The sequence below is a fragment of the Coregonus lavaretus genome (genome assembly GCF_964263955.1).
Source record: "Coregonus lavaretus genome assembly, chromosome: 4".
Classification (NCBI taxonomy): domain Eukaryota; kingdom Metazoa; phylum Chordata; class Actinopteri; order Salmoniformes; family Salmonidae; genus Coregonus; species Coregonus lavaretus.
In genome coordinates, this window is record NC_139991.1 from 52,450,005 (window position 1) to 52,475,908 (window position 25,904).

Below are 25,904 nucleotides of genomic sequence, written 5' to 3' on the forward strand. Positions count from 1 at the left end.
ATTGTGATTGGCAGTCAGCGAATGAGAACAAAGACACCTGAGAGCATTGGGCCCCTGCCCACAGCCTAAAGGCAGACACACAGGTTTGGGGAGTGGCTGAACTTCATTCCTGCAACACTGACTGACACAAGTGAGTGAACTGGTAGAGCCTCAGAGCACAGCATGCATTCTTATAAGCAAATACTTATGTTAGCCATGAGTCCCAGTGGACCATATTCCCCCATGTCTACTTACAGAGGAAGAAGATGCTGTTCCAAGAAAATATTCCCTCTGTTTCTTCCTAAGAATTGTTCCATGTAAACCTCAAAATAACAATAAAGGTAAACAAGCACTTTGCATGTGTTGACTTCATAAATTATGTTGTTTTGTAGGGCTAGTTGTTGTGACAAGTAGTATGACTTGGATCTATGCTTCTTGAAGACTGGCTTCTTGAACAGTAAACACGTCTCAAATCACCAAACAACCCCCTACTAGACCCCCTCGACAGAATGCACTAAATGTATCTCATATGAATAAATATTAAACGTACCTTTACCTGGCAAATGGCTACTACGCTTGAATAGACGGCCAACACACATGCAATGAGTACTCCTTAACTGCGGAGGCGGTAAAAGTGGGAGAAGCGCGAGGCACTATAGAGAGAGAACAACAAAACGAAATAATGGTACGTCACTTTCACGCGACGATTACTGCTTTGCTTTGTTCCGTACACGGCAGCAACATCATACACACCCATCTTGTAAGATAGTTTAGAAGGTTTTAAAACATGTTTATCGTTTATTTGTAAGTAAACTATGGCCAAGTCAAAAGATTTAAAAGTATTCTTGGAGTCGTCTCTGAATGAGATTTTTAAAGCCACAGTGAGTGACATTTTAGAGTCAGTGGACCAGACATTGTCTGAGTACAAGGGTAAAATACAACGAATTGAAACTGAGAATGAAGATCTTAGACGAAGGCTGCACGATCAAGACAATAAGGATTCGATAGTTAAGGGTACGTACATAATGCACAATTGGCTTAAAAACAGGGGGGAAAAACACCAGCGCATCTATCGATGCACACTTGGTTGCATAATGGCGAGGTAGGCCTAGCTGTCCTTTGTTGTCCAAACTTGAGGTACACGCCGCCCTCAAGATGGCCACCGAGCCTAGCTGACCCTCACTCTGTTGCATGTTTACATGTCCTTTTCCAGGCACCCATTGAAACCATGGATAACAGTTTACATTTTTTTACTTGAAAATGTGTTTTGTTTTGCACAGACCTTAGAAGTAACCAGGATGCTGTTCACCTCCCTGACTTGTCAAGGAGGACCTGTTCCAGCCATTCATCTGTCAGCCAATCCCAGAAGCCAATCAAAACACAGGGTGATGAGAGAAGGAGCTCCAGGAGACAGCAGAAGGACAAAATGCCTCAGAGCAGAGGGTCTGTCTCTATTACGGATCCAGCAGCTCAGCAGGAACCAGAATGCCTCCAAAACATTTCCGCCTCAATGTTCAAAAACATAAAGACAGAACCTGATATGGAGGATGACTACGCCATAGACCTCTCAAAGCCCCCATCTCCTCTCAACCTGGCTTCGAAGCAAATTAAGACGGAGAGCGCTGAGGTGAACTACATCATTCCTGAAGAGTATGATGAATACCTTCAGTCACCACTGGACACAGATGTGGACTCTAGAGACAGCGACAGTGAGGTCAAAGTCACCATAGTGTCTGACAGTCACATGGCCATGGAGATGGGAGACGACGAGGGCGGCCATTTTGTTGAGTCGGAGGGAAGGCTGCGTCACAATGATACTGGAGAGGCTGAGCCAGAAGAAGACCCCTTCCTAACATACTACCCTGACATGGGAACTGACCCTGCTGGGATGAGTGGGGAGGACATTTTACCCACTTTGAACTCTGCAGAGCCCTCTAAAAACGCACAAGGCTTCTACAACTGCACCCAGTGTGAGAAAACATTTAGTCGAGTGAACTCCCTCAACATCCACCTGAGGACTCATAGTGGAGAGAAGGCCCACTGCTGCAACTACTGCGGAAAACGCTTTGGCCGGGCAGACCTGCTCAAGTCCCACAAACGCACTCACACGGGAGAGAGACCGTTCAGCTGCGACCTCTGTGGGAAGAACTACGGTCACCCGGGCCAGCTCAGGATACACAAGCGTGTTCATACTGGAGAGAGACCGTACAGCTGCCCACACTGTGGGAAGCGCTTCAGTGAACACAACCAGCTTAAAGTCCACTTACGAACTCACACAGGAGAGAGGCCATACAGTTGCACTGTGTGCGCCAAAACCTTCAGCAACGCAGGTAACCTGAGGATACACCAGAGAATCCACACTGGTGAGAAGCCTTACTGCTGTGTACAGTGTGGCAAGAGGTTCAATGGTATGGGGGACCTCAAAACACATTACAGGATTCATACAGGGGAGAGGCCGTACCACTGTGACCTGTGTGAGAAGACCTTCAGCCAGGCAGGCCACCTCACCATACACAAGCGGATGCACACAGGAGAGAAACCGTACACATGCTCAGAGTGTGGTAAGAGGTTCAGCGTGGCGAGTAGCCTCAAGCTGCACCTTAGGACTCATACAGGGGAGAAGCTCTTCAGCTGCTCTTACTGTGGGAAGAGCTTCAGTAGGTCTGGCCATCTGAAGAGACACGAGCAGGTCCACACCAAGGAGAAGGTCTACCCCTGTGACCTTTGTGGGAAGACCTACACCGACCAGTCATCCCTCAAAAAGCACCAGAAGACTCACAAAACTGAGGAGCTGAGGACTGAGGAGAATGAGAGCAGTACCAGTGGGACTGATGTTCCCCATAACCTGGAAATAAAGACTGAGGACTGAGACTGTTATGTCATGTTACTGTATGTGTTACAGTGCAACAATATATATATATGGCTATTTAATGTTGATGTATCAGTACGTTGTAGAAACACTATGCTGAATTTCACAAGAAGTCAAGCTTAGATTTCCCCAAGTAGTAGGACAGGCACCTGCTTTTAGTGTATGTAGCCTAAGAGCTACTCTTGCCAGTATTGAAGTATGGTAATGATTGTCATTCGTGTTAGAGCCTTTCTATGTATAAAGTGGTAATGTTATTTCCTCTATCAACAAAATGTTGATTTTCTTAAAAAGAGTGTCATGCATTTTAGGCTGTGCAAAGTGTAAATAATGAAATTCACCAAAATGACCTAGAGACAAAACATTTTATTTAATCTATGAACATGTCACTAATTTTCACAGTTAATGGTTTTAGAAACCATACTTTTAAGACATTGTTACACTATTATTTTGGTAAGAATGATGCCAAACTTTCCAAAGGATTTATTATTCAAAGTGTAATTAATAGGCCGATGTATTGTGGCAAATGATACATCAAAACATGGACTCGTTACTGAGGATCTAGCCTATATATGGAATATAGTCTGTGCTTTTAGTCCAAATTAAAATAATTTATCAAAACCAAATACCTGTATTCCTCAGTTTCTACAATGTTGTATTTATTTCTACAATTTTCTTTTGACCTTTTATCATTCTGACACCAGCATTCACATCAGTTGGTATACAGACACAACCAAATGCATAATCCTCTCAGACAATACAGTAGGTGTTAAGAACATTTTTGTTAGTAATTCATTACACGCCTTTGATACAACAGCAAAAACATATGAAATGACATTGGCATACATATCAAAATAACTGAGTATGCTCAACATTTGATTACATTTACTTTCTAGGCAGGCTTATTTTCTCGAAGGCCTTTCCATCCCTATAAATGCAGAATGAAGTAAGTAAAAACAAAGATATAGAGGAAGTAAAAAAACGTTTTGCCCATATGCTAATTTGGTTTCACCTTAAATCTGATAATTGTTTTCTACTGGTAGTCTACCTACATATTGTGTCCTCATCAATACCTGACATTGTCAGTTTTGGACCAAAACTACTTCACACAATAATAACCAGACTTCTACCTGTACAGTATGTGTGTTGAGGGATCATCCTGAGTTGGCTTTATTTCCGGTACAGCAGCAGCCAGGTTTCTGTGGTAGTATTTTCTCTTTGGACAGGTAAAGCACAGGCTGAATACTGCTGCTAATGTCCATGAAGCCAAAGGCAATGTAGTGGATGTAGCACTGGAATACATCAGGGGAGAAGTATTGCTGGAAGGGGAACAGAGCCACGGGAGGGAAGTAGTTAAAAACAATGATTGCCAATATGATGAGGACCATTTTAAAGGCTCTCTTCTTGACGGGGTGCATCTCGTCGCGGCCCGGCCCAGACTGCTTCAGGGCCCACAGGATGGCGACGTTACAGAACATCATGAAGGCGAACGCCGCCAGGATCATGACTGTGAAGACTATTTCAAAGTTAAAGATGTTGCCCACACACTTGGCGGCGGAGTAGGCCAGCGTGACAAGCCACATGACGGCGGCAAGCACGGGCCGGTGGCGGCGGTCCTTGAGCTCTGTGAAGGTGATTGGGTGGAGCACGGCCATGTAGCGGTCCAGGCAGATGCAGGAGAGGAAGAGCGGCGAGGAGTCCTTGACGCCATAGAAGAAGCGCAGCACGTACCAGTTGCTGGCGGTGCTCAGGTAGACGATGTTGGCCAGCTCCAGAGGAGGGATGAGGCAGAAGAAGGTGTCCAGGATGGCCAGCTGCAGGATGAAGATGTCCGAGGTGGTGGAGTCACTCTTGTTCTTGTGCAGGAGCCACAGCACCATGACGTTGGCTGGGATCCCCAGGAACATGTTGATGAACTGCAGCGCCAGGTAGAATAGAAGCACAGCTGGCATGCCATCACACTGCTCATACACAGTCTTGTCCCGTATGCTGGAGTTTAATGGTCTGTGTGAAATGAAGAGCAAAGACGAGTTGAAGAACACCTCCATGATGACTGGATTTGTGGGAGACTCAGTGGACACCGGACAACTGGACAAGAACTCTATATCTGGACAAACAAATAATACAACTGTGTCAGATTTAGCACAACTTCTCTAACAGCTAGTTGGACACTTTGACATATCATTGATCATGCTTTGTAATAAAACAACCTTTCCAGTAGCATCTTCCTTTTTCTCTTTACCCACTGAAGAACATCAACATGACTTAATATCTGTCTTAAAAAATAAATCATTTTACCTGATTCCAGAATCTAGTTGTCTGATATTGAATAATTCCCCTTGCCACGTTTGTAATATGTACCACTGTTTAAACGTAAACGGAGGACATTTTAGTTTCTGTGCACGTAATAAGGACTGAGACTTGCCATGACACCTTATTGCAGGTGCATGTATTTGCAAAGTAAACGTGCATAAGTAGTAGATATTCCTATGTACCTGCAATAAAAAAAAATTAAACAAATGTACGGTAGCTAAAGCCCAGACTCGTATACTATGGTTGACTATATAATTAAAATCCTTGGTTCTTCTGTTGGAGAATATATCCTATTTCTAATAATAGTCTGCATTCTGGACACCTGAACTGGAGCTCGACTGATAAGAAGCCTATTGAAGGTTTAATAAAACATCTGAATGGACAGAACCTCCCAGTATATGCAAAATAAAGATACAGACTTACCAGTAGGTTACAGGGCTTTTGGTTATAAAACATTTGAATGGAGAGAACCTCCCAGTATATGCAAAATAAAGAGACAGACTTACCGGTAGGTTACAGGGCTTTTAGTTATAAAACATTTGAATGGAGAGAACCTCCCAGTCTACTCAAAATAAAGAGACAGACTTACCGGTAGATGAAAGGGCGTTTGAAGGTACAGTATGTCTTCAGCTGGTTCAGCTCTGTGTTGCAGTGAATGGTGTCTCCACTGTAGCTCATCCTCCTTAGTCCTTCATCTGTGTTCAACTGTGAGTGTGTGAGTATGGACTGAGCCCTCACCTCAAAATAAGGTGTAGAGAACACCCCCTCACCGATGACCCAACACTACAGGGATCCTAACGATCCAATCACCACATGAAGAGAAGGGTGTGGAAACCTGGAAAATGTTCCCCCTGGCAGCCATAGCTCGCTTGGCCGTTAATTCACTGTACACACATCATTAATCCATTTGCATGACTAAAACACTATGTAACAGTACTGTTTTGTCATTAATTAAACAATTATAGTTTAATCAATATTATAGTTTAATAAATATGGAAATAATAATACATTTAAAGAAAGAGAGGTTGGGGTATTTTGGTTCCATTGGTTTGTTTGGGGAATGTGTCATGGGAAGCCATTGCCATTCACACTGATTGGCAATGATGCAACACGCCATTGGAGCCTGACGGAAATTTAGTGGTAAACAACTGATGTAACAATCCAGAAGATCACTTCTGAAATTCAGTGTAACAAAGTGTAATCTGTTACATGGGCATGACATGCATTATTTTGTGATCCGTGAGCCGTGATGACTGTCAGTGGTGTACACATTACATTGGCAGGGAGGATTTTGTGTGTGGCTTCATTGGCGAAAAAGACTCCTTGATGCATAGCCTACATGGGGTGCTTGGCCTGTTATCTGTACAGATGTGTAAAATGGCTCCTAATAGCCTACTCTTAATGTCAGAAACTGATCTCATAGTTTGTTTGACCTTTCAGATGACCTCTCAAATTACAGAGCACAGATTGTTCTTTCTTCATTTTCATACAATTATGGAAGAACCGAAACTTAGAGGACTAAAGACATCTACACAAATGAAGGACGCTTTTTTCAATGACAAATTGGAATTAAATGACACTTCGCTATGATGCCACATATTGGTGGTTATCTTTAAAATATTTGAATAAACTTCTCATACAGTGAAAGTCAATCAACACAACTGGATCCAGTCCAGAAGGATTCACCTTTTTAGTTTACTAATTTGTCTGTCTGATTTGTTTCTGTTTGGGTGAATATGGTTCTAACTTCTGTATAACTTTGTGTGTTTATCTTGGTTAATGGTTACAACTCGCCACAGCATCTATTGAAATACAACCCAGGTTTGTTCATCATGTTACTGAATCCAAGGTGGTGTTTACATTAGTTCTATGTTCACACAGGACATCTTTTGCTCATATAAAGGAAGACTCCCAGACATGTGCCACTTTCAGCCCGGGCTCTGAGCATCACCTGCAGCCACAAGACAAGGGTTCTGTTTTTTATCATGCAACAGCAGACAAAATATCTAACCAAAGTTAATTTTTTATGTCCCCACATTCAAATGTCATATACATTTTAATTATTCCATTCTGATTTAGTTTCATGTCATTTCCTTGTAATTTCAGTTATCAGTTTCAGGAAATGTCTCATTAGATTGTCAATTTTGAAGAAAATGCCAGCAATGAAACTGCTAGGTTAAAAGGAGATGCCATTTAGTTGAGTTAAATCCCCTTCTCTTGCAAGTATCTCAGAGAAAAGTGACTACCTGAAGTCCCATAATTGAAGAACACATAATGCCAGACATGTTTTCATGCTTCTCCTATCCCACAGACAGTTTGTTGTGTAAAAGTCACAACCCCACCATGCAGCAGTCAGTCATGCAGACGACATGATGCCCCTGGGATGCCATTGCCATTCTGTTTAGTTAGTCTCTGAGAGAGAGATGAACAGCAGAGGAAAACTGCCCTTGGAGTCTCTGAATCAACATGCTTAGTTGTTGCTGCTTTGGGTGCTCTTTTAATTAGTGGGAATTTATGCTTCAAGTGGAATCAGTGGAGTCTAAGATAATCGTAATTAATTAGGAATGTTCATTGTTGTTGTTGTTGTGTCTCAAGCTGGTGAAATGTAGTGTAATAAAAAATGTGAATGTCATAAGTTCATTGTTAATTTGTTTATAGTTATTACATATATAATACATTTTAAACTCATGTTTCTAATGAATAAACCCCACTGTCTCACCATTTCCAAAACTTTGGAAAGACATTACACCAATTCCAATCAAGTTTTTCCTGAGAGTTGTATGCCCAGGCCAAACAGAATTATATTCCTTATTGAAATCTCCTCCATTGGATCTGACCTAATAATATCCAAGGGTACAAACTGAATATTGGATGAATCATGTCATACAGTGAGAATGTAGTAGGGCCTTTCCTAATCTGACGGTTACGTGTGAGGCAAGATCCCCCTACTCAACTACAATGGGTGGCATTGATCTGTCAGAGAAGCCAAATATATTATCTCTCAACAGAGAAGATACAAAGATCTCTATCTGAGAGTTGATTATGTAGCTTCTAGTAGTCTGGAAGAGGTGGTTATTTTCTTATTGATAGACAGATCATTTAGCATGGTAGATTTTCTGGTTAGTTACACTGTGTGTCTGTCCATCCCTCCTGTTACAATAACACATACTCAATCAAAGGTTATTCATTTCAACCTGTCCATCAACTTGGCACTGGTGACTTTTATATTTTAACAGAATGAACAAATTGGAAACAAAAACAGTCATCATTGTTCAGTGCTACTGTATATGTGTGTGATTATTTAATGGTGCTATTAACAAGCAACAACAGACACGATGAGTTATACAAAAGAAGGGGGAAAAGTGTTTCAGATGTAGACTTATCAGTCAGTCTCTATCTAGACAAACCATACACAACCAGTCTTCATTCTCTCCACCATGGAGGAGAAACACATGAGTCCTATTACATGTCATAGAATAACTGTTATCTTGCTCACTGACACATTTTCTCATTGAGACATTTGTGTACCAACAGTTTTAATAAGATCCTATATTTTCCATAGACACCCCGCACTGGCAAACATTGGTTGAGACTACGTTGTTCCCACAATGTAAACATTGCATCAACATTGCTCTTTGATAGATGTTGCAGATTTCTAAATTTAACCCAGGTTACAACCACAAATCAACAACAGTGTTTGGTTGATTTCAAATTGAATTCATGTTTTCTGTCAACTCAATCAAATATTCATACAAATTTGAAATATTTTCCCAGTGTGCTGTCCGTATAAACATTTTTTAAACCAAAGTAAATATTCTTTCTATTTTACTGCCATGCTGGAAAAGAGGTTGGAATATTAATTGAGGAGTAATATGAAAGGTCTAAGCTCCCAACTGTGCCATGTAAAATACGACTTGGAGACACCTGCACCCAAAAGCTGTTCAGTCAACATCCTATAACATCCCCCTGAATAGAGGTGACTGCTTCCTAAATTAAGCAAACTTTGTGCAACAAGAGGCTAATATCAAATCTTCAAAACACTGCTGATGACCCTCATCTGGATCAACCCTGTAATACAAAGGAATGGAAGAGAGAAGCTAAAGTGTTCCCAAGGTAAAACACTACAAAATACATGAAAAGGGGGCTGATTATATGACCTTACTGGCACCTTTTGGTCATGTTTATTTTAGTCAAGTGGGAATACTACAATAGAAAGAGGAAAGGATAGGGTGGCATTCACTAACATACAATGCGAAGCAAGATAATCACAAGACCAAAGACATACAATCTAACAGGAGAGACAGCTAGGCAGTCAGTCACAACAGATAGTATTTATACGCAGACATCACAACAGTACCTAATAAGAGTTGCATTGCAAAATCATTACATAGTTGCGTTACATAGCAATTACTGCCACTAAAAAACATATTCTCAATTAGAAATGTAAAGGGATTCAAGACTGAATGGGCCCAGATGACTATGTGGTTTATGAGACCACTGGTTTAGATTCTGGTTTGGTGGGACCATTATAAGTACAGCATTGAAAGAGCAGCAGTATCTTTGCTTGGTCTTAACCTCTCAGCAAACCAGGTCTCACAAACCACATTCTGTTCATCCTGTACTAACATTGCATTACTCATTTTTGACACAAAGGCTCTGAGACACCTCTGTAGGAAGACAGAGAGGAAGTGGCACTATAAAGCCAGTCTTGCATGAATCATTACAGCACATTACATTACATTTGAAGTCTATCAACCAAGGAGGAGTTGTTTTTTCCCACTAGCCAATCCAACATTACTCTTCTCTGAGACCTGTCCCGTTCCGGTGGTCCCTCTGCCACCAGGGACCAGGGCTCAAACACATTCATGAAATACCAATCCTTCTCATCTTCAAGTCTCTTCTACATGCAAACTTCTCTCCTACCCTCTCCACTACTAGATCTCATTGGCTTGTAGGACATGTGTCACTTTTCTAGTGCTCTCAATTATTTAATTTTAAGGGAAACAAAACAACATTTACATGCTGCTCATGTTCTACTATTAAAATGGTGGCTATATGTACTAGTGCTTCACGTCATGTGCATTTGGCCCACTTAAAGGGTACATAGAGTGACAAACAGTAAATGAGATACTATACAGTCATGGTGTCCTCCTTAGGGTTAAGCTCTCTACAAACTAGTAAGCTCCTCCAGGTCAGGAGAGCCCAGCTTCTCATCTTACCAACTATTTCAATTAGGTTTGAGATACACAAGTGGATATATTGGAATACAATGGGAGAAATATCTATCAAAGTGTGACTGAGATCAAAGTATCTGGAGTAAATGTTTCATAAAATAAATACATTTTGTGTGGTGTGTGTCCAATGGAATCCCTCCAACTAATGTATTTGTACAGGAGCTGTTGTCATGGTGATTGGCAGGGATCCTGTAGCTCCATGTAACGGTTTTAGATTTAGTTCATGATGTCCAATCACATAGCTTATACTGTGATGGGAGGGAGGGTAAACATTAAGTCAGGTTCAATAAGGTAGGATCCTAGTGGATCACAGTAGATCCTTGGAGTGATCGAGGGGGAGTGGAATCCTGGGCAGGTCCCAGTTAGGAATGGTTAGACTATGGTGTTCCAGGCTTTCTGCCCAGTGGGTGAGGCTGACGGTATCAGAGTGAGGGTGGACTCGGGAGTCCCCCCCCCCCCCCCAGGAGGGGTCGGCCCAGATTAGTGGCAGGCCATTTTAAGTGGAGTGGTCAGTTGGGGAGATCCAGAGGGAGTGGTCAAGTGGGGGGGGGGGGGGGTCAAAGTTCAAGGTGCTTTCATCATGCCAGGAGTGGTGAGTTGAGTCTGATGCAGTTGTCTTGTTGTGAGTGGGGGTCAGATAGAGCTGGAGACCAGTATAGTTGTATTATGGTGTCTGTATTCAGATGAAGGTGGAGTCCATGGTGCTGCTGTCGTTCGTGCTCTGGGCGCGAGCCTCAAACAGCTGTTTGATCAGAGCAGACTTCTCCTGCTCCAGCTGAGTGATGCGCTCACTCTTATCAGTCACCTCCTGCACCGGGACGTAGAGAGGGTTGGAGGGGTGGAGAGAGGAGGAGTGGTGGAGAGAGGAAATGAGGAGGGGAGACATGGACAGGGGAGAAGAGAGTTTAAACAAGCTTTTATTGCGCATTTAAGGAGTGTACATACAGATCTTCAATGCAGCAGGGAAAAGAGAAGAGATAGGTAGAGGTTAGACGATCATAGACGGGCAGTGGTGATGGATATATATACAGTATATATACAGTACATTTAATTGACATCTAACAGCATCTTCAGTTTACCTGGGTAAGAAGGCGGTTCTGGTCCTTCAGTCTCTGAATGGCTTGTGGGGGGGCAGGGGCAGGGGGCTGGGAGCTGGAGGAGATCGCTGTGGGCTGGTTGCCAGAGAATGGGAAAGACTGCTAAGACAGAGAGAGAGAAATAAATAGATTATTCACAATTATTTACCATGTTTCAGTAAAGACTCCAGTGTTTAGGGTTGACTATACTCTCTGTCTAAAACATAGAACGAACATTCAACATCTAATTGCCACTGAGAGGACTCCAGTAAGAGGAAAATAAGTAACTTGACAATTACTGTGGAATTCAAATTGACCTTAGAAATTGCACAGTCATATGAGACAACCATCCCTCATAGGGCGGTGAGGAGGCGGAGTTAGACACAGTCATATGAGACAACCATCCCTCATAGGGCGGTGAGGAGGCGGAGTTAGACAAAGTCAGGTAATATGTCTTATTTCAAGGTAAATCATCAATACCATTCCAGAGCAGGAAATGAGGTCATTAAGGCAGCGGTTGACTTCCTGCAGTTTGGGAAGCAGAACATCCATGCGACTTTGATTCTGGGATTCTGTGAAGAAATCCTGGTGGGAGAGAGAACGCGAGACAGTAAGAACTAGACAGTTTCAGATAATGTATATATTATCCATACCTACTGTACTGCATTATACATGACCTGGGTCATGTTCATTAGGGCATATTCATTTTTAAAACAGAAAAAGCTTTAAAACGTTTTGCAACGGAAAATGGACAAGTCCAGGAGGTAGTCCCTCCCTGTTTCAGTTAGTTTTCTTCTGTTTGTTGCCTAATGAACAGTCCTTACCGTGCAGTGGCTGCTCTGGCCCACGTGTCTCTGTCTCTCGGTGACGTTGTGGATCTGGGTCTGGTACCACTCTCTAGCCCGCTCCAACACATCCAGACCAGCCAGCAGAGAGTCCTTCTCTTGCTCCAACTCCTTCATTTGCTTCAGCTGGAGCAAGAGGGAGTCAACATCTATCTCACTATCATTGTCAATATGGGTCACTTACCTGAAGTCATTTGGCGACTCTGTATGCTTGCTGCTTGCTCCTCAAGCTTATACTCACCCTGAGCTCCAAAAAAGGGGTCCCTAATTTACAATCGTCTCAGGGTAAATGTTGTAAACTAGCTAAGCTTGCATGTCACATTTATGATGGTAAAAATGCTACATCTCTACATGTTGTCTTGAGACAATGGCCCAGGGCCAATTGTGCCAGAATGGTACCCCAACCTCAAAAGGAGGAGCAATGTTTAGAGGAGCAATCAGCCCTGCGCCATAGCAACGGTGCAGACACCTAAGAATGGGTAAACAGTAGCCACTCCAACAGGCCGTCCTGTCCCAGTGGAGTTCTGCTGACCATCCTGTCCCAGTGGAGTTCTGCTGACCATCCTGTCCCAATGGAGTTCTGCTGACCATCCTGTCCCAGTGGAGTTCTGCTGACCATCCTGTCCCAGTGGCAGGCAGACATCAATGAGTTCTGCTGACCATCCTGTCCCAGTGGAGTTCTGCTGACCATCCTGTCCCAATGGAGTTCTGCTGACCATCCTGTCCCAGTGTAGTTCTGCTGACCATCCTGTCCCAGTGGCAGGCAGACAGCAATGAGTTCTGCTGACCATCCTGTCCCAGTGGCAGGCAGACAGCAATGAGTTCTGCTGACCATCCTGTCCCAGTGGCAGGCAGACAGCATTGAGTTCTGCTGACCATCCTGTCCCAGTGGCAGGCAGACAGCAATGAGTTCTGCTGACCATCCTGTCCCAGTGGCAGGCAGACAGCAATTAGTTCTGCTGACCATCCTGTCCCAGTGGCAGGCAGACAGCAATGAGTTCTGCTGACCATCCTGTCCCAGTGGCAGGCAGACAGCAATTAGTTCTGCTGACCATCCTGTCCCAGTGGCAGGCAGACGGCAATGAGTTCTGCTGACCATCCTGTCCCAGTGGCAGGCAGACAGAAATTAGTTCTGCTGACCATCCTGTCCCAGTGGCAGGCAGACGGCAATGAGTTCTGCTGACCATCCTGTCCCAGTGGCAGGCAGACGGCAATGAGTTCTGCTGACCATCCTGTCCTCCAGTGTCACAGCACAGCACAGGCCCCATTCCTGGCATTCAGCCACCTGATGTGTCATCCACCCTCTCTATCACTGTCGGGAAAACCATGTCTGTACAAAGGCCTATTTCCTAATGATATAATGCAATGGTCAAACCAACCAGCATTGTCAAAGTCTGCTGATACTGTTGTTGTTATCTGATCTGGACTGTAACCAGCCAGGGTAAACCTGTGCCCTCTTGTACCATCATTGCATACTAAACACATTTCCCCTTTCAGCTCTGGCCCTGCTGGGTTGAATGGGAGCCGCAAACAGAGGACAGAAGAGAGGAGAGAGAGGGATGAAAGAGAGAGAGAGCAGAGAAATACGGAGAGGGGTGGGGGGTTTTGTGCCTAGAATTAAGCGTGACCCAGTGTCAGGCTGTGTGTTTGTGTGGTGGGCCACAGGCATAGGGAATGATAGAAAAGTTAGAGAGGGGAGAGGGGGGTACAGGAGGGGGAGGGTATCATGTCCCAGCTGGCTGACAAGGCTAACATCACTAGTGTTACAATGACAACTGCTACCATACAACTGCTAGGGCTAGAGCAACAATATGACAACTAGGGGTTTACAGGTTATCAACAAGACACAACCTGATACAAACCCACACTAGCACTGTCTACTGGCACTGTCCACTAGCTTCAACAACTCATTAACCACAGACACAGAACAGAACTGTCAAACATTCAGCTAGTTGACAAGCAGTTATCACTCTCTGACTCTGCTCATAGCATATATATATACATGGCAACTCCTCAAACAAGACTCTCCTCCAGTCTAATTATCCTTTCTTCTCTTCCTCTCTCCTACTCTTTACCGTCCTTTCTCCTGTAGTTGTTCTCACTCACCCAAAGGAAAAAGTGCAGTGCCTTGCTGCTGTACAGACTGCTGCTGAGAGGGATGAAGACAGTGGTGTAGGCTGCCCAGACGGCTGTCCAGGCTGGGCCGGGTGGACCAAGCAAGTCCCCTGCTTCCAGGCCCCTGGGTCCGACCCGGCTCATTACCATGTGGACAGGCAATCAGAGGGGGGAGGAGGGAGGGGGAGGGGGAGCAGCTCCCTCTATAACTCCACACAGAGAAAGAGTGGAAGGAGAGAGGAAAAGACAGAGAGAGAGGGACAGAGAGAGTAGGGCTCAGAGAAATGAGAGGCAGGGGGATAGAGAAAGAGAGAGAGGGAGAGAGAGGAGGCATGGAATGGGGGCAGGAGATTGGGAGGGCCACAGAGGAAGAGGGGTTGGACTGAGAAAAAAGAGGGAGGGGTGTAGGGAGAGGGGTGGAATGGGGGAGTGAATGGTGGGTGTTAGCCAACAGAAACAAAGTGACAGAGAGCAGTAGAAGTCTGCACAGAGCAGAGAGGCCTGTTTATCCTTGAAACTGTTCTCTGCTTCACCCCTACTCTAGATAAAAAGTGAACTGACCCCTAACATGAACCCCATCACTGAACATCACTAGCAGTGAGAAGATGGTTGTTTGACTGCCTCTCTTAAATCTGTGCATATGCAACAGTGTGTGTGCGTGTATGTGTGTGAGTGTGTGTGTGTGTGTGTGCGTGTGTGTGCACTCGCGTAAGTACCATTCCATAACCCACTCCGTTGGTGATGGTGTGGCGTCTCTGCTCATCTCGGCTCCGCCCATGGTGTCTGGAGGCAGTGAATCCCGTGGCTGACTCACTCTGGGACCTCGGCAAACCAGCCTCCACAATACCTGGACCAGAGAAAGGGCAGGAAGGGGTGGTCAGAAAGATTCTTAGCTGATTTCACCAACTGACTTCCTGATCTTGTCTGGAACACAGGTATCAACTGTCTGGTTAGTACAACGTACAGTGAGTTCCAAAACTATTGGGACAGTGAAGATTATGTTGTTGTTTTGGCTCTGTACTCCAGCACTTTGGATACAATGACTACGAGGTTAAAGTGCAGACTGTCAGCTATAATTTGAGGGTATTTTCATCCATATTGGGTGAACTGTTTAGAAATTACAGCACTTTTTCTACATAGTCCCCCCATTTTAGGGGACCAAAAGTATTGAGACAAATTCACTTATATGTGTATTAAAGTAGTAGAAAGTTAAGCATTTAGTTTCATATTCATAGCACAATGACTACATCAAGCTTGTGACTCTACAAACTTCTTGGATGCATTTTATTGTTTGTTTTGTTTGTGTTTCAGATTATTTTGTGCCCAATAGAAATTAATGGTAAATAATGTATTGTGTCATTTTGGAGTCACTTTTATTGTAAATAAGAATATAATATGTTTCTAAACACTTCTACATTAATGTGGATGCTACCATGATTACGGATAACCTTGAATGAGTGAGAAAATTACAGACGCACAAATATCATACCCCCCCCAAAAAATGCTACCCTCCCCTGTTATTGTAATGGTGAGAGGTTAGCATGTCTTGGGGGTATGATATTTGTGCATCTGTAACTTTCCCACACCATTATTCACAATTCCTTTAAATTAAAGCTGACAGTCTGCACTTTAACCTCATAGTCATTGTATCATTTCAAACCCAAAGTGCTGGAGTACAGAGCCAAAACAACAACAAATGTGTCACTGTCCCAATACTGTTACGAGTTCTGAGTTCTGTATATGCTTCTGGGTACCCATCACCTAACACATCAAATGAAAACATAACCATTTGCTGTAAGGAAGAACATAAACTTTAGGTACATGTTAGTGTTTGGGTATTTTGCTCTTATATAATGTTAGTATCAAATACATAGAGCTAGGTGGACATGAAAGCCAGAGATGAACTCAGAGAGAAGTTCTGACTCACTCTGTTGTGTTCAGTGGATCAAGGTTTTTATCTATGATAGAACTGAACTGTGTCTCCCAAACTAGAATCACCAGAGATAACATCAGACTAACACATTGTCACCACAAACCCACCCCAAATCCTGCGAGTTTGTGAGAGACAGAGACATCCTACTCTGCTATGGTGGCCACATGAGGGAGCTAACCTCCCTGCTAACCAATATCAACTGAGAGGCAAGAGGTTTCCTCTGGTTGTATTTAATGGGGACAAATTACAATTCTGAGGGTGATGAGAAGAAAATGCAAGACCTTATGCATAGAAAAACAGTTCATGTGATAGTAGATAACAGAGCAGAACAAAGATGATACTCTTCCATGTTGTATCATGACTCCCAGAAATCCTGTTAATCGGTAACTGGATATACAGTGGTGTGAAAAAGTGTTTGCCCCCTTCCTGATTTCTTATTTGTTTGCATGTTTGTCACACTTAAATGATTCAGATCAAACACATTTAAATATTAGTCAAAGATAACACAAGTAAACACAAATTGCAGTTTTGAAATGAAGGTTGTTATTATTAAGGGAAAACTAAATCCAAACCCACATGGCCCTGTGTGAAAAAGTGATTGCCCCCTACAACCTAATAACTGGTTGGGCCACCCTTATCAGCAACAACTGCAATCAAACGTGTGTGATAACTTGCAATGAGTCTTTTACAGCGCTGTGGAGGAATTTTGGCCCACTCATCTTTGCAGAATTGTTGTAATTCAGCCACATTGGAGGGTTTGAGAGCATGAACTGCCTTTTTAAGGTCATGCCACAACATCTCAATAGGATTCAGGTCAGGACTTTACTAGGCCACTCCAAAGTCTTCATTTTGTTTTTCTTCAGCCATTCAGAGGTGGACTTGCTGGTGTGTTTTGGATCATTGTCCTGCTGCAGAACCTAAGTTCGCTTCAGCTTGAGGTCACGAACAGATGGCCGAACATTCTCCTTCAGGATTTTTTGGTAGACAGTTCCATTTATCACAGCAAGTCTTCCAGGTCCTGAAGCAACAAAACAGGCCCAGACCATCACACTACCACCACCATATTTTACTGTTGGTATGATGTTCTTTTTCTGAAATGCGGTGTTACTTTTACGCCAGATGTAATGGGACACACACCTTCCAAAAAGTTCTACTTTTGTCTCGTCAGTCCACAGAGTATTTTCCCAAAGGTCTTGGGGATCATCAAGATGTTTTCTGGCAAAAATGAGACGAGCCTTAATGTTCTTTTTGCTCAGCGGTGGTTTTCGTCTTGGAACTCTGCCATGCAGGCCATTTTTTCCCAGTCTCTTTACTTGTGTTATCTTTGACTAATATTTGTTTGATGATCTGAAACATTTAAGTGTGACAAACATGCAAACAAATAACAAATCAGGAAGGGGGCAAACACTTTTTCACACCACTGTAGTTCCCTGAGGACAGAATTATGTGGGGTTCAGAGAGGCCAAGGGAAATATGTAAAGCACCGAGTTTAGTGTTTCTAGATAATCTTCAAGTTGGACTGTGGCACCCAAAGAGGATATTGTTTACCAGTGTAGGTAAGCCTCATTTGCACAACTTATAACAGTATTGCTAATTGAAATGGTTTCCCCTGTCGATGTGTCATTTCCCATTTGGTCTGAACACATAAACACAACAGGTGTCAGTACATGCATTGTTTTCCCATTCCAGCAGCAAGAAATTGTGATGAAAAACGATTTTGATTGTACAGCACAGAGGAGAGGTTAGGTTGAGAGAGCATGTGAGAAAGAGCCAGTCAGTGAGAGAGAGTATAAGGATGAGAGAGAGCGAGACAGTGAGAGAGACAGTAAGAAGAGTTAGTTAGTAATGAGATCATCATATCAGGGTCAGAATCTGCCCTACAGAGCATGAATGCTGCTCAGCTAAAGATAAGATGGTGGCCCACGGGGGAACCTGTAGGCTTATTCTATCACACACAACTGATCTAGACTCAGCTATGGAAATGTAATTTAATTTGCACTCATTACAGAGCCTCTTTATCACTTGGATGGAAGGCTGACAATATTTTTACATTTACTGTAGCATTGTCTCTTATTAACTCAGTGTTGATGGAAATATTGACATTTTCACATATGGCACTGACTATCCCTGTGCTACATTCCTAACTCTGTTGTGCTGTGAATGAATAACGTTCCAGGCAGTTGACAGACGTCTTTATAGCAGTTTCTATTGCTCCATCCACAGGTGATGTCATGTTGTCTTGAGCAGTAACGGCTGAAAAAGAATGTCCCTCCTGTCCTTATGAGCTCACTCTGCCCCTCCCCTGTTGTCTGTGTCTGTGTCTGTGTCTGTGTCTGTGTGTGTGTGTGTGTGTGTGTGTGTGTGTGTGTGTGTGTGTGTGTGTGTGTGTGTGTGTGTGTGTGTGTGTGTGTGTGTGTGTGTGTGTGTGTGTGTGTGTGTGTGTGTGTGTGTGTGTGTGTCTGGCTCCAGAGCCAGTTTTTCCTGAGTTGAGTTGTTCCTCACGCCTCACAGCTAATCTGCAGTCAGACGGGTCAGGAAGGCAAGCTTTGACAAGCTCTCTCTCTCTCTGTCCAACCTCTTCCACACAGCCTCCTCCGCCTGTCTGGCTGCCTACAGCTCACTGCTCAGATACACAGAGATAGAACAGCAGGAACTGCAGCCATGAAAAATGCTAAATCTTTCCTAATGTTTAGAGCATCGTATAGCATGGATGTCATGTCCCCCACACAGTGATGCTGTCCAGATGCTGCCTTTAAAAGCGTGGGAATTATTTTCCAGTGCTCCAGTGGAGTGATACTTGTTATTGTGCCTTCAATTCAGCATAACCTTGGCAGGACACTAAAGCATTGGGGTCAGTAGCTCTGTAAACCATAGCCCATAATCCAGCTCCAGCCGCTGGCCCATTACCCTGCTCCAATACCACATCAGCCTCTTCACTGAGTACCACAGGGGCAGCTGTGACCTCTATCCATGGTTTTGGACATCCCCCAAGAAGAGGCTGCATCCCAAATGGCACTCTATTCCCTATATAAGGCACTACTTTTGAGTAGTGCACTATATAGAGAATAGTGTGCCATTTGGGACGCAATCAGAGAGAGACAGAGAGAGAGAGAGAGACGGAGAGAGAGAGAGAGAGAGAGAGAGAGAGAGAGAGAGAGAGAGAGAGAGAGAGAGAGAGAGAGAGAGAGAGAGAGAGAGAGAGAGAGAGAGAGAGAGAGAGAGAGAGAGAGAGAGAGAGAGAGAGAGAGAGAGTAATGGTCGCTTGTTCAGGGGTGGGCATGATTTCACCGCTGACGTGCCTCAATTACCCTGCGTGTGGTAATCTGTGCTAATCCAGCGGGTTTGCTGGGGGAGTTTACATCGCCATTCAACACACTTTCCAATCCCATGTAGAGGCTCCTGTAGAGTGGCTCTGTGGCACTGATGTAAGTAGCTAGCCAGGGCCTCCAGGCTGCTGCTTCATGGACATGTTACCGTTATAGCTCCAGACAGTCACAGTTATACATACAGACAGGCTCGGAGCAGTGCCATTAGAGAGAGAGAGAGAGAGAGTGTGTGTGTGTGTGTATGTGTGTGTGTGAGAGTGAGAAAGGATGTGTGTGTGTGTGGGCGTGCTTGCGTGACACATGTGACAAAGCAGGATTTTTCCCATGGCTTTCCCGACCTCAGTGAACACAGGCCAGTCTAATGAGGGACACCAGGAAAGGACCAGGAAAGGTTGGGCTGATGATTCTGTTAGGAGCAGCCCAGACCCCAGTCTAAACTCTGGCTAAGCATCCAGAGGATTTTGTGACTCACTCTGGACAAGCTGGAGGTCAATTACTCAATTACACACTCTTCACTGGAGCGGAGAGATTTAAAAGGCTACCAGGGCTTTGAAATAATGGTGGTTAGTTAGCTGAGCTCAACCATTAGTAAAAACCCAGAGAGTGTGGAAGGATTGACCCCTAGCTGTGGCCCCTAGCTGTGGGCTCTGGTTCTCTGTTTTAATGTGGCCATTTGGCAGTGGTTCCAGTGGTTCCAGGGCTAGAACATTTACAGCAGCAGTGTGGCTGGTCTTATCATCTTCACAGAGAGGGAGAGAACAAACATTTAGCAGGCGCTATCGACAATGATCAGTGGAGAAAAGTTGTGATGGACTACTTTTCTGCACAAGGTCAGTGTGAACCAGAATGACTTGACACAACAACGGGCCAAACAAGTTGTAGCTAGCTACAAACCAAATGGAAAAGACACACTTGAAACGTACATCCATGTATACGGGTAAGAGTCTAGGTACATTTTCAGATATTATACATTTCTAATTTTGTCAGAAAGTCGTTTTCATTGAAAATTAAAGAGTACTATTAGCTAGCTAGCAAATGTTAGGTTGCTGGCTCGCTAACTAACATTACGTGTATGATCTGTGTAGTAATATTATTCGTATCTCAGGAAGCCATTTGCATTGCTAGTTATAGCCTAATGTTAGCTAGCTAGCTAACATTGAACCTAGTTGGTTAGTTTGAGCTACCTGCAGATTCATACTCCAGCATATCATGCATAGTGGCTAGCTATGACAATCCGTTTGTACTGTAGCTATGGGCTGGGATTATGGTTAATTGTTTAGCTAGCTAGCTGGCTACATGTCTAAACAAAAGACTCCACTTCGCAAGATAATGATTACATGACCCATCAAGTTAGCCAGGTATGTCTGGGGGTGGTTATGGCCATCGATTGTATTTCATGAACATGTGTACATGTCTAGACAATAGTGACCCATCCACTTAGCTAGATGTGGGTAAGGGGTGGTTATAGCATTTCTTTCAGATGACCCATCAATTTAGACAAGTGTCTGTGTAAGCATCATCTAATAGGCTAATTATACAATATTTATAAATATTTTTTCTCTGGACACTTTCAAAGTCAGATTAGGATATAGGCCAAGTACTAGATGAAGTGTGTTTTGTAAAGAGATGGGTGGGGCTAAGGCTTAAGAGGGTGTGAACGATGCTGAATAGGTGTAGACAATGAAGAGCTCTTCAGTAGGTGTACCAAAACATTCAAGGGACATTTTCTCAAACGTGGGGTTACAAGTTTATCAACTTTCAAAGCATAATTACTTTACCATTGTTCCTCAACTGCAGTGTATGATATACCATTTTGTAGCTCTGAGTCCCTACATGTATCCAATGTAAAAACACAATTTCAAATGTTGCTAGTCTACATAAGACCGAATGGAGGCGGTGGTCACATATAGCCAATTTTGACTTTGCAGCTGTTCCATCTAGCAGAAATCGCTCAGTTCTGCCTCCAGGGCAAGATTCATGACAATAAACGTCAACCTGCGAGACTGCATGCATCAAGAGCTCAGAAGGCAGCTGACATTTAGTCCAGTTGTGGAAAAAGTACCCAATTGTCATACTTGAGTAAAAGTAAAGATACCTTAATAGAAAATGACTCAAGTAAAAGCTAAAGTCACCCAGTAAAATACTACTTGAGTAAAAAAAAGTACCCAATTGTCATACTTGAGTAAAAGTAAAGATACCTTAATAGAAAATGACTCAAGTAAAAGCTAAAGTCACCCAGTAAAATACTACTTGAGTAAAAGTCTAAAAAATATCTGGTTTTAAATATACTTAAGAATCAAAAGTAAATGTAATTGCTAAAATATACTTAAGTATCAAAATTAAAAGTAAAAGTATAAATCGTTTCAAATTCCTTATATTAAGCAAACCAGACGGCACCATTTTCGTGTTTTTTATTTATTTTACAGATAGCCAGGGGCACACTCCAACACTCAGACATAATTTACAAACGAAGCATTTGTGTTTAGTGTGTCCAGAGGATCAGAGGCAATAGAGATGACCAGGTGTGTTCTCTTGATAATTGTGTGATTTTGACCATTTTCCTGTCTTGCTAAGCATTCAAATTGTAACGAGTACTTTTGGTGTCAGGGAAAATGTATGGAGTAAAAAGTACATGACCTTCTTTAGAAATGTAGTGAAGTAAAAGTAGTCAAAAATATAAATAGTAAAGTACAGAAAAAACTACTTAGGTAGTACTTTAAAGTATTTTTACTTAAGTACTTTACACCACTGATTTAGTCTGATGCTAAACATGTTGTAACCTGGAACTCGCGTGTGTGTTTCATACTGCTCTATGTCCACACCTGGGTCAATGAGACTGAGGCGGCAGAATTGTCCTGACCTGTTTACAACCCACTTGATCTTATTACTGAGTGACGATCATTGAGCTTTACATAATTGAGTCTTTCCTGATCGCTTAGCCTAGTGAGAAACAAAATACACACACCGGCCTCACCCTACTAGAATTTGAAGTCAAATGTCTTCTGTTTGCTGATGATCTGGTGCTTCTGTCACCAACCAAGGAGGGCCTACAGCAGCACCTAGATCTTCTGCACAGATTCTGTCAGACCTGGGCCCTGACAGTAAATCTCAGTAAGACAAAGATAATGGTGTTCCAAAAAAGGTCCAGTTGCCAGGACCACAAATACAAATTCCATCTAGACACCGTTGCCCTAGAGCACACAAAAAACTATACATACCTCGGCCTAAACATCAGCGCCACAGGTAACTTCCACAAAGCTGTGAACGATCTGAGAGACAAGGCAAGAAGGGCCTTCTATGCCATCAAAAGGAACATAAAATTTGACATACCAATTAGGATCTGGCTAAAAATACTTGAATCAGTTATAGAACCCATTGCCCTTTATGGTTCTGAGGTCTGGGGTCCGCTCACCAACCAAGAATTCACAAAATGGGACAAACACCAAATTGAGACTCTGCATGCAGAATTCTGCAAAAACATCCTCCGTGTACAACGTAAAACACCAAATAATGCATGCAGAGCAGAATTAGGCCAATACCCGCTAATTATCAAAATCCAGAAAAGAGCCGTTAAATTCTATAACCACTTAAAAGGTTATAGAATTTACTTACTCCTGAGTGGCACAGTGGTCTAAGGCACTGCATCGCAGTTCTAACTGTGCCACTAGAGATCCTGATTCGAATCCAGGCTCTGTCGCAGCCGGCCGCGACCGGGAGACTCATGGGTGGCGCACAATTGGCCCAGGGTAGGGGAGGGAATGGCCGGCAGGGATGTAGCTCAGTTGATAGAGCATGGCGTTTGCAACGCCAGGGTTGTGGGTTCGATTCCCACGGGGGGCCAGTATAAAAAAACAAAAAAACAAATGTATTCACTAACTGTAAGTTGCTCTGGATAAGAGTGTCTGCTAAATGACTAAAATGTAAAAGGAAGCGATTCCCAAACCTTCCATAACAAAGCCATCACCTACAGAGAGATGAACTTGGAGGAGAGTCCCCTAAGTAAGCTTGTCCTGGGGCTCTGTTCACAAACACACACAGCCCCAGGACAACAACAACAACACAACTAGACCCAACCAAATCATGAGAAAACAAAAAGAGAATTACTTGACACATTGGAAAGAACAAACAAAAAAACTGAGCAAACTAGAATGCTATTTGGCCCTAAACAAAGAGTACACAGTGGCAGAATACCTGACCACTGTGACTGACCCAAACGTAAGGAAAGCTTTGACTATGTACAGACTCAGTGAGCATAGCCTTGCTATTGAGAAAGGCTGCCGTAGGAAGACAGGCTATGTGCACACTGCCCACAAAATGAGGTGGAAACTGAGCTGCACTTCCTAACCTCCTGCCACATGTATGACCATATTAGAGACACATATTTCCCTCAGATTACAGCGATCCACAAAGTATTTGAAAACAAACCCAATTTTGATAAATTCCCTTACAGTGTGCCATCACAGCTGCAATATTTGTGACCTGTTGCCACAAGAAAAGGGCAAACACCATTGTAAATACAACCCATATTTATGTTTATTTATTTTCCCATTTGTACTTTAACTATTTGCACATTGTTACAACACTGTATATATACATAATATTACATTTGAAATGTCTTTATTCTTTTGAAACTTCTGAGTGTAATGTTTACTGTTAATATTTATTGTTTATTTCACTTTTGTTTACTATCTACTTCACTTGCTTTGGCAATGTTAACACACGTTTCCCATGCCAATAAAGCCCTTAAATTGAAATTGAAATTGAAATAGAGAGAGAGAGAGAGAGAGAGAGAGATGGATGACTGGTCTTGATCTTAGATAATTAATCTATCCTGCAGACCCACTCAATACTCATTCAAATATGTATTTAATTTATCACAATGTGAAATCAATCAAGAGTGACATTCAAACTTACTTGGTTTTTGGAGGCTTGGTGACTCGAGCGCAAGGGACTCTATGGACCTCACCCGACTCTGCTGTGGATGCGCTTGCTTCCCCACCCGAACCGAATCCGCTCGATACGAATCGCTTTCGAGCACAATGGGATTCCGTTCCAAACTTCTGCCTGTTCTCTCATAACCCGCATTGGTGTACCGCATGGGACCACCTGCGGTAGAAGTGACTGGGTATCCAGTTTTCCCCTCCTCATGTCTGGACCGAATCTGAAGTGAGGACGCGCGGTTGTGATTCGTATTGTTGGTCCCGTTGCTCGGATCCAGTGGAATAACTTTGTTTTCAATCCGAGTTCCGACAGAGCAGGCAGAGAGCGGGGCAGGTTTTTGCGCTGGCAGATGGTGCTGTTTGGAGTGCGGGTGTGCTTGTTGCGGATGCACCGCAGCCTGGCCCTTAATTTGGTTGTTGTTGTCCGGGTTCAGCATGGAGTATCGCAGCCCCGCCACGAAGCGCTCAAATGTCAGGCAACCATGCCGTGGGGCCACCCGCCTCAGGCACTCCAGCACCCCGCCGGGCAAATCATGAGTATCTGCCCCTTGCCATCGACTCTCAATCTCCGATATGTGCACATACCCTCTCTTCCCGTCATCAAGGATGTCAAAGAGTGTCCTTAAACTGTGTAAAAATGCTTTGGGTAACCCATCTGTTGAATATTCCGGGTCTTTCGGCTGCATTTTACCGGTTCTGCCTGTCTTGCCTTCTCTTCTTGTGCCAATCCTACCGTAAATTGTCGACGACCCGTTCAATTCGCAGCTCCGATCAGTTGCTATCAGAGCCATTAATTTATCAATCGTTGAACTGAATGATGGCAAACTCAAACCTCACCAAGATATATCTTATAAAGTGGTTATAACGTCGTATTACTTTGCGCGTGATACAAACATTATTCGTTTGTAATAGGTAGCCTAGCCTTTGTATTTAGCTTATAGGCTATATTTATAAAAAATTGATTAGAAATTCCACCAGCTTCTCTTTATGCCTTCCCTTAAAGAAACTCTGCTTTCCCTCCCCGGATTTGCGGCTCCAGGATACTTTTTTCCAACAGGACAGTCCTTCAAACGTCTGCGCAGATTTGTCTAGGGACTCAGCCATTGGTCATCGTCAGAATTGCCGTGCGCTTATTGGTAGGAGCTTGTGGAAGGCAGAAGTTTGAGTTGTGCTTTTGTTATTCATAGAGCCGGACGTTATTCACCCCAGGATTCATACCCAACCCACTTTATGAGTGAGGAAATATGTTTGTTTACCCTACCTGTGGATAATAATAA

The 25,904-nt window shown here is 43.4% G+C and overlaps 3 protein-coding genes across 5 annotated transcripts; 1 reads left to right on the forward strand and 2 right to left on the reverse strand.

The window, feature by feature from the left end:
* The first annotated feature begins 714 nt into the window (after positions 1-714).
* On the forward strand, positions 715-3,460 carry LOC311127818 (uncharacterized protein). Of its 2 annotated transcripts, none has more exons than XM_084159699.1 (2): positions 715-993; positions 1,260-3,460. In XM_084159699.1, exons 1-2 carry the CDS (start codon positions 795-797, stop codon positions 2,846-2,848), a joined length of 1,788 nt encoding a protein of 595 aa, XP_084015825.1. In that variant the 5' UTR covers positions 715-794; the 3' UTR covers positions 2,849-3,460. The 2 variants fall into 2 exon arrangements, with proteins under 2 accessions (XP_084015825.1, XP_084015826.1); XM_084159700.1 differs by having other exon boundaries at positions 921-993; positions 1,306-3,460.
* A 539-nt stretch (positions 3,461-3,999) lies between these two features.
* LOC311127462 (proteinase-activated receptor 3-like) lies at positions 4,000-4,893 on the reverse strand (the record flags this gene model as incomplete). Its single annotated transcript, XM_084159296.1, has 1 exon — positions 4,000-4,893. The coding sequence occupies one exon, from the start codon at positions 4,891-4,893 to the stop codon at positions 4,000-4,002; it is 894 nt and encodes a 297-aa protein (XP_084015422.1).
* Positions 4,894-8,331: 3,438 nt separating this feature from the next.
* Positions 8,332-25,637, reverse strand: LOC311128710 (suppressor APC domain-containing protein 2-like). 2 transcript variants are annotated; one of them, XM_084160949.1, is made up of 6 exons: positions 24,602-25,637; positions 15,145-15,275; positions 12,293-12,439; positions 11,949-12,053; positions 11,472-11,591; positions 8,332-11,200 (listed from the first exon to the last, which is right to left on the reverse strand). In XM_084160949.1, exons 1-6 carry the CDS (start codon positions 25,416-25,418, stop codon positions 11,072-11,074), a joined length of 1,449 nt encoding a protein of 482 aa, XP_084017075.1. In that variant the 5' UTR covers positions 25,419-25,637; the 3' UTR covers positions 8,332-11,071. The 2 variants fall into 2 exon arrangements, with proteins under 2 accessions (XP_084017075.1, XP_084017074.1); XM_084160948.1 differs by having other exon boundaries at positions 11,472-11,588; positions 24,602-25,448.
* Between the last annotated feature and the right edge of the window lie 267 nt (positions 25,638-25,904).

Excerpts from the sequence above, each read along its gene's own strand:
- LOC311127818 (XM_084159699.1), top strand. The coding sequence starts at position 795 with ATGGCCAAGTCAAAAGATTTAAAAGTATTCTTGGAGTCGTCTCTGAAT. Across the intron at positions 994-1,259 it reads TAAGGATTCGATAGTTAAGG|ACCTTAGAAGTAACCAGGAT; the intron begins GTACGTACATAA and ends TGTTTTGCACAG.
- LOC311128710 (XM_084160949.1), bottom strand. The coding sequence starts at position 25,418 with ATGGCTCTGATAGCAACTGATCGGAGCTGCGAATTGAACGGGTCGTCG. Across the intron at positions 11,592-11,948 it reads TCATTTCCTGCTCTGGAATG|CAGTCTTTCCCATTCTCTGG; the intron begins GTATTGATGATT and ends TCTCTGTCTTAG. Across the intron at positions 11,201-11,471 it reads AGAACCGCCTTCTTACCCAG|GAGGTGACTGATAAGAGTGA; the intron begins GTAAACTGAAGA and ends GTCCCGGTGCAG.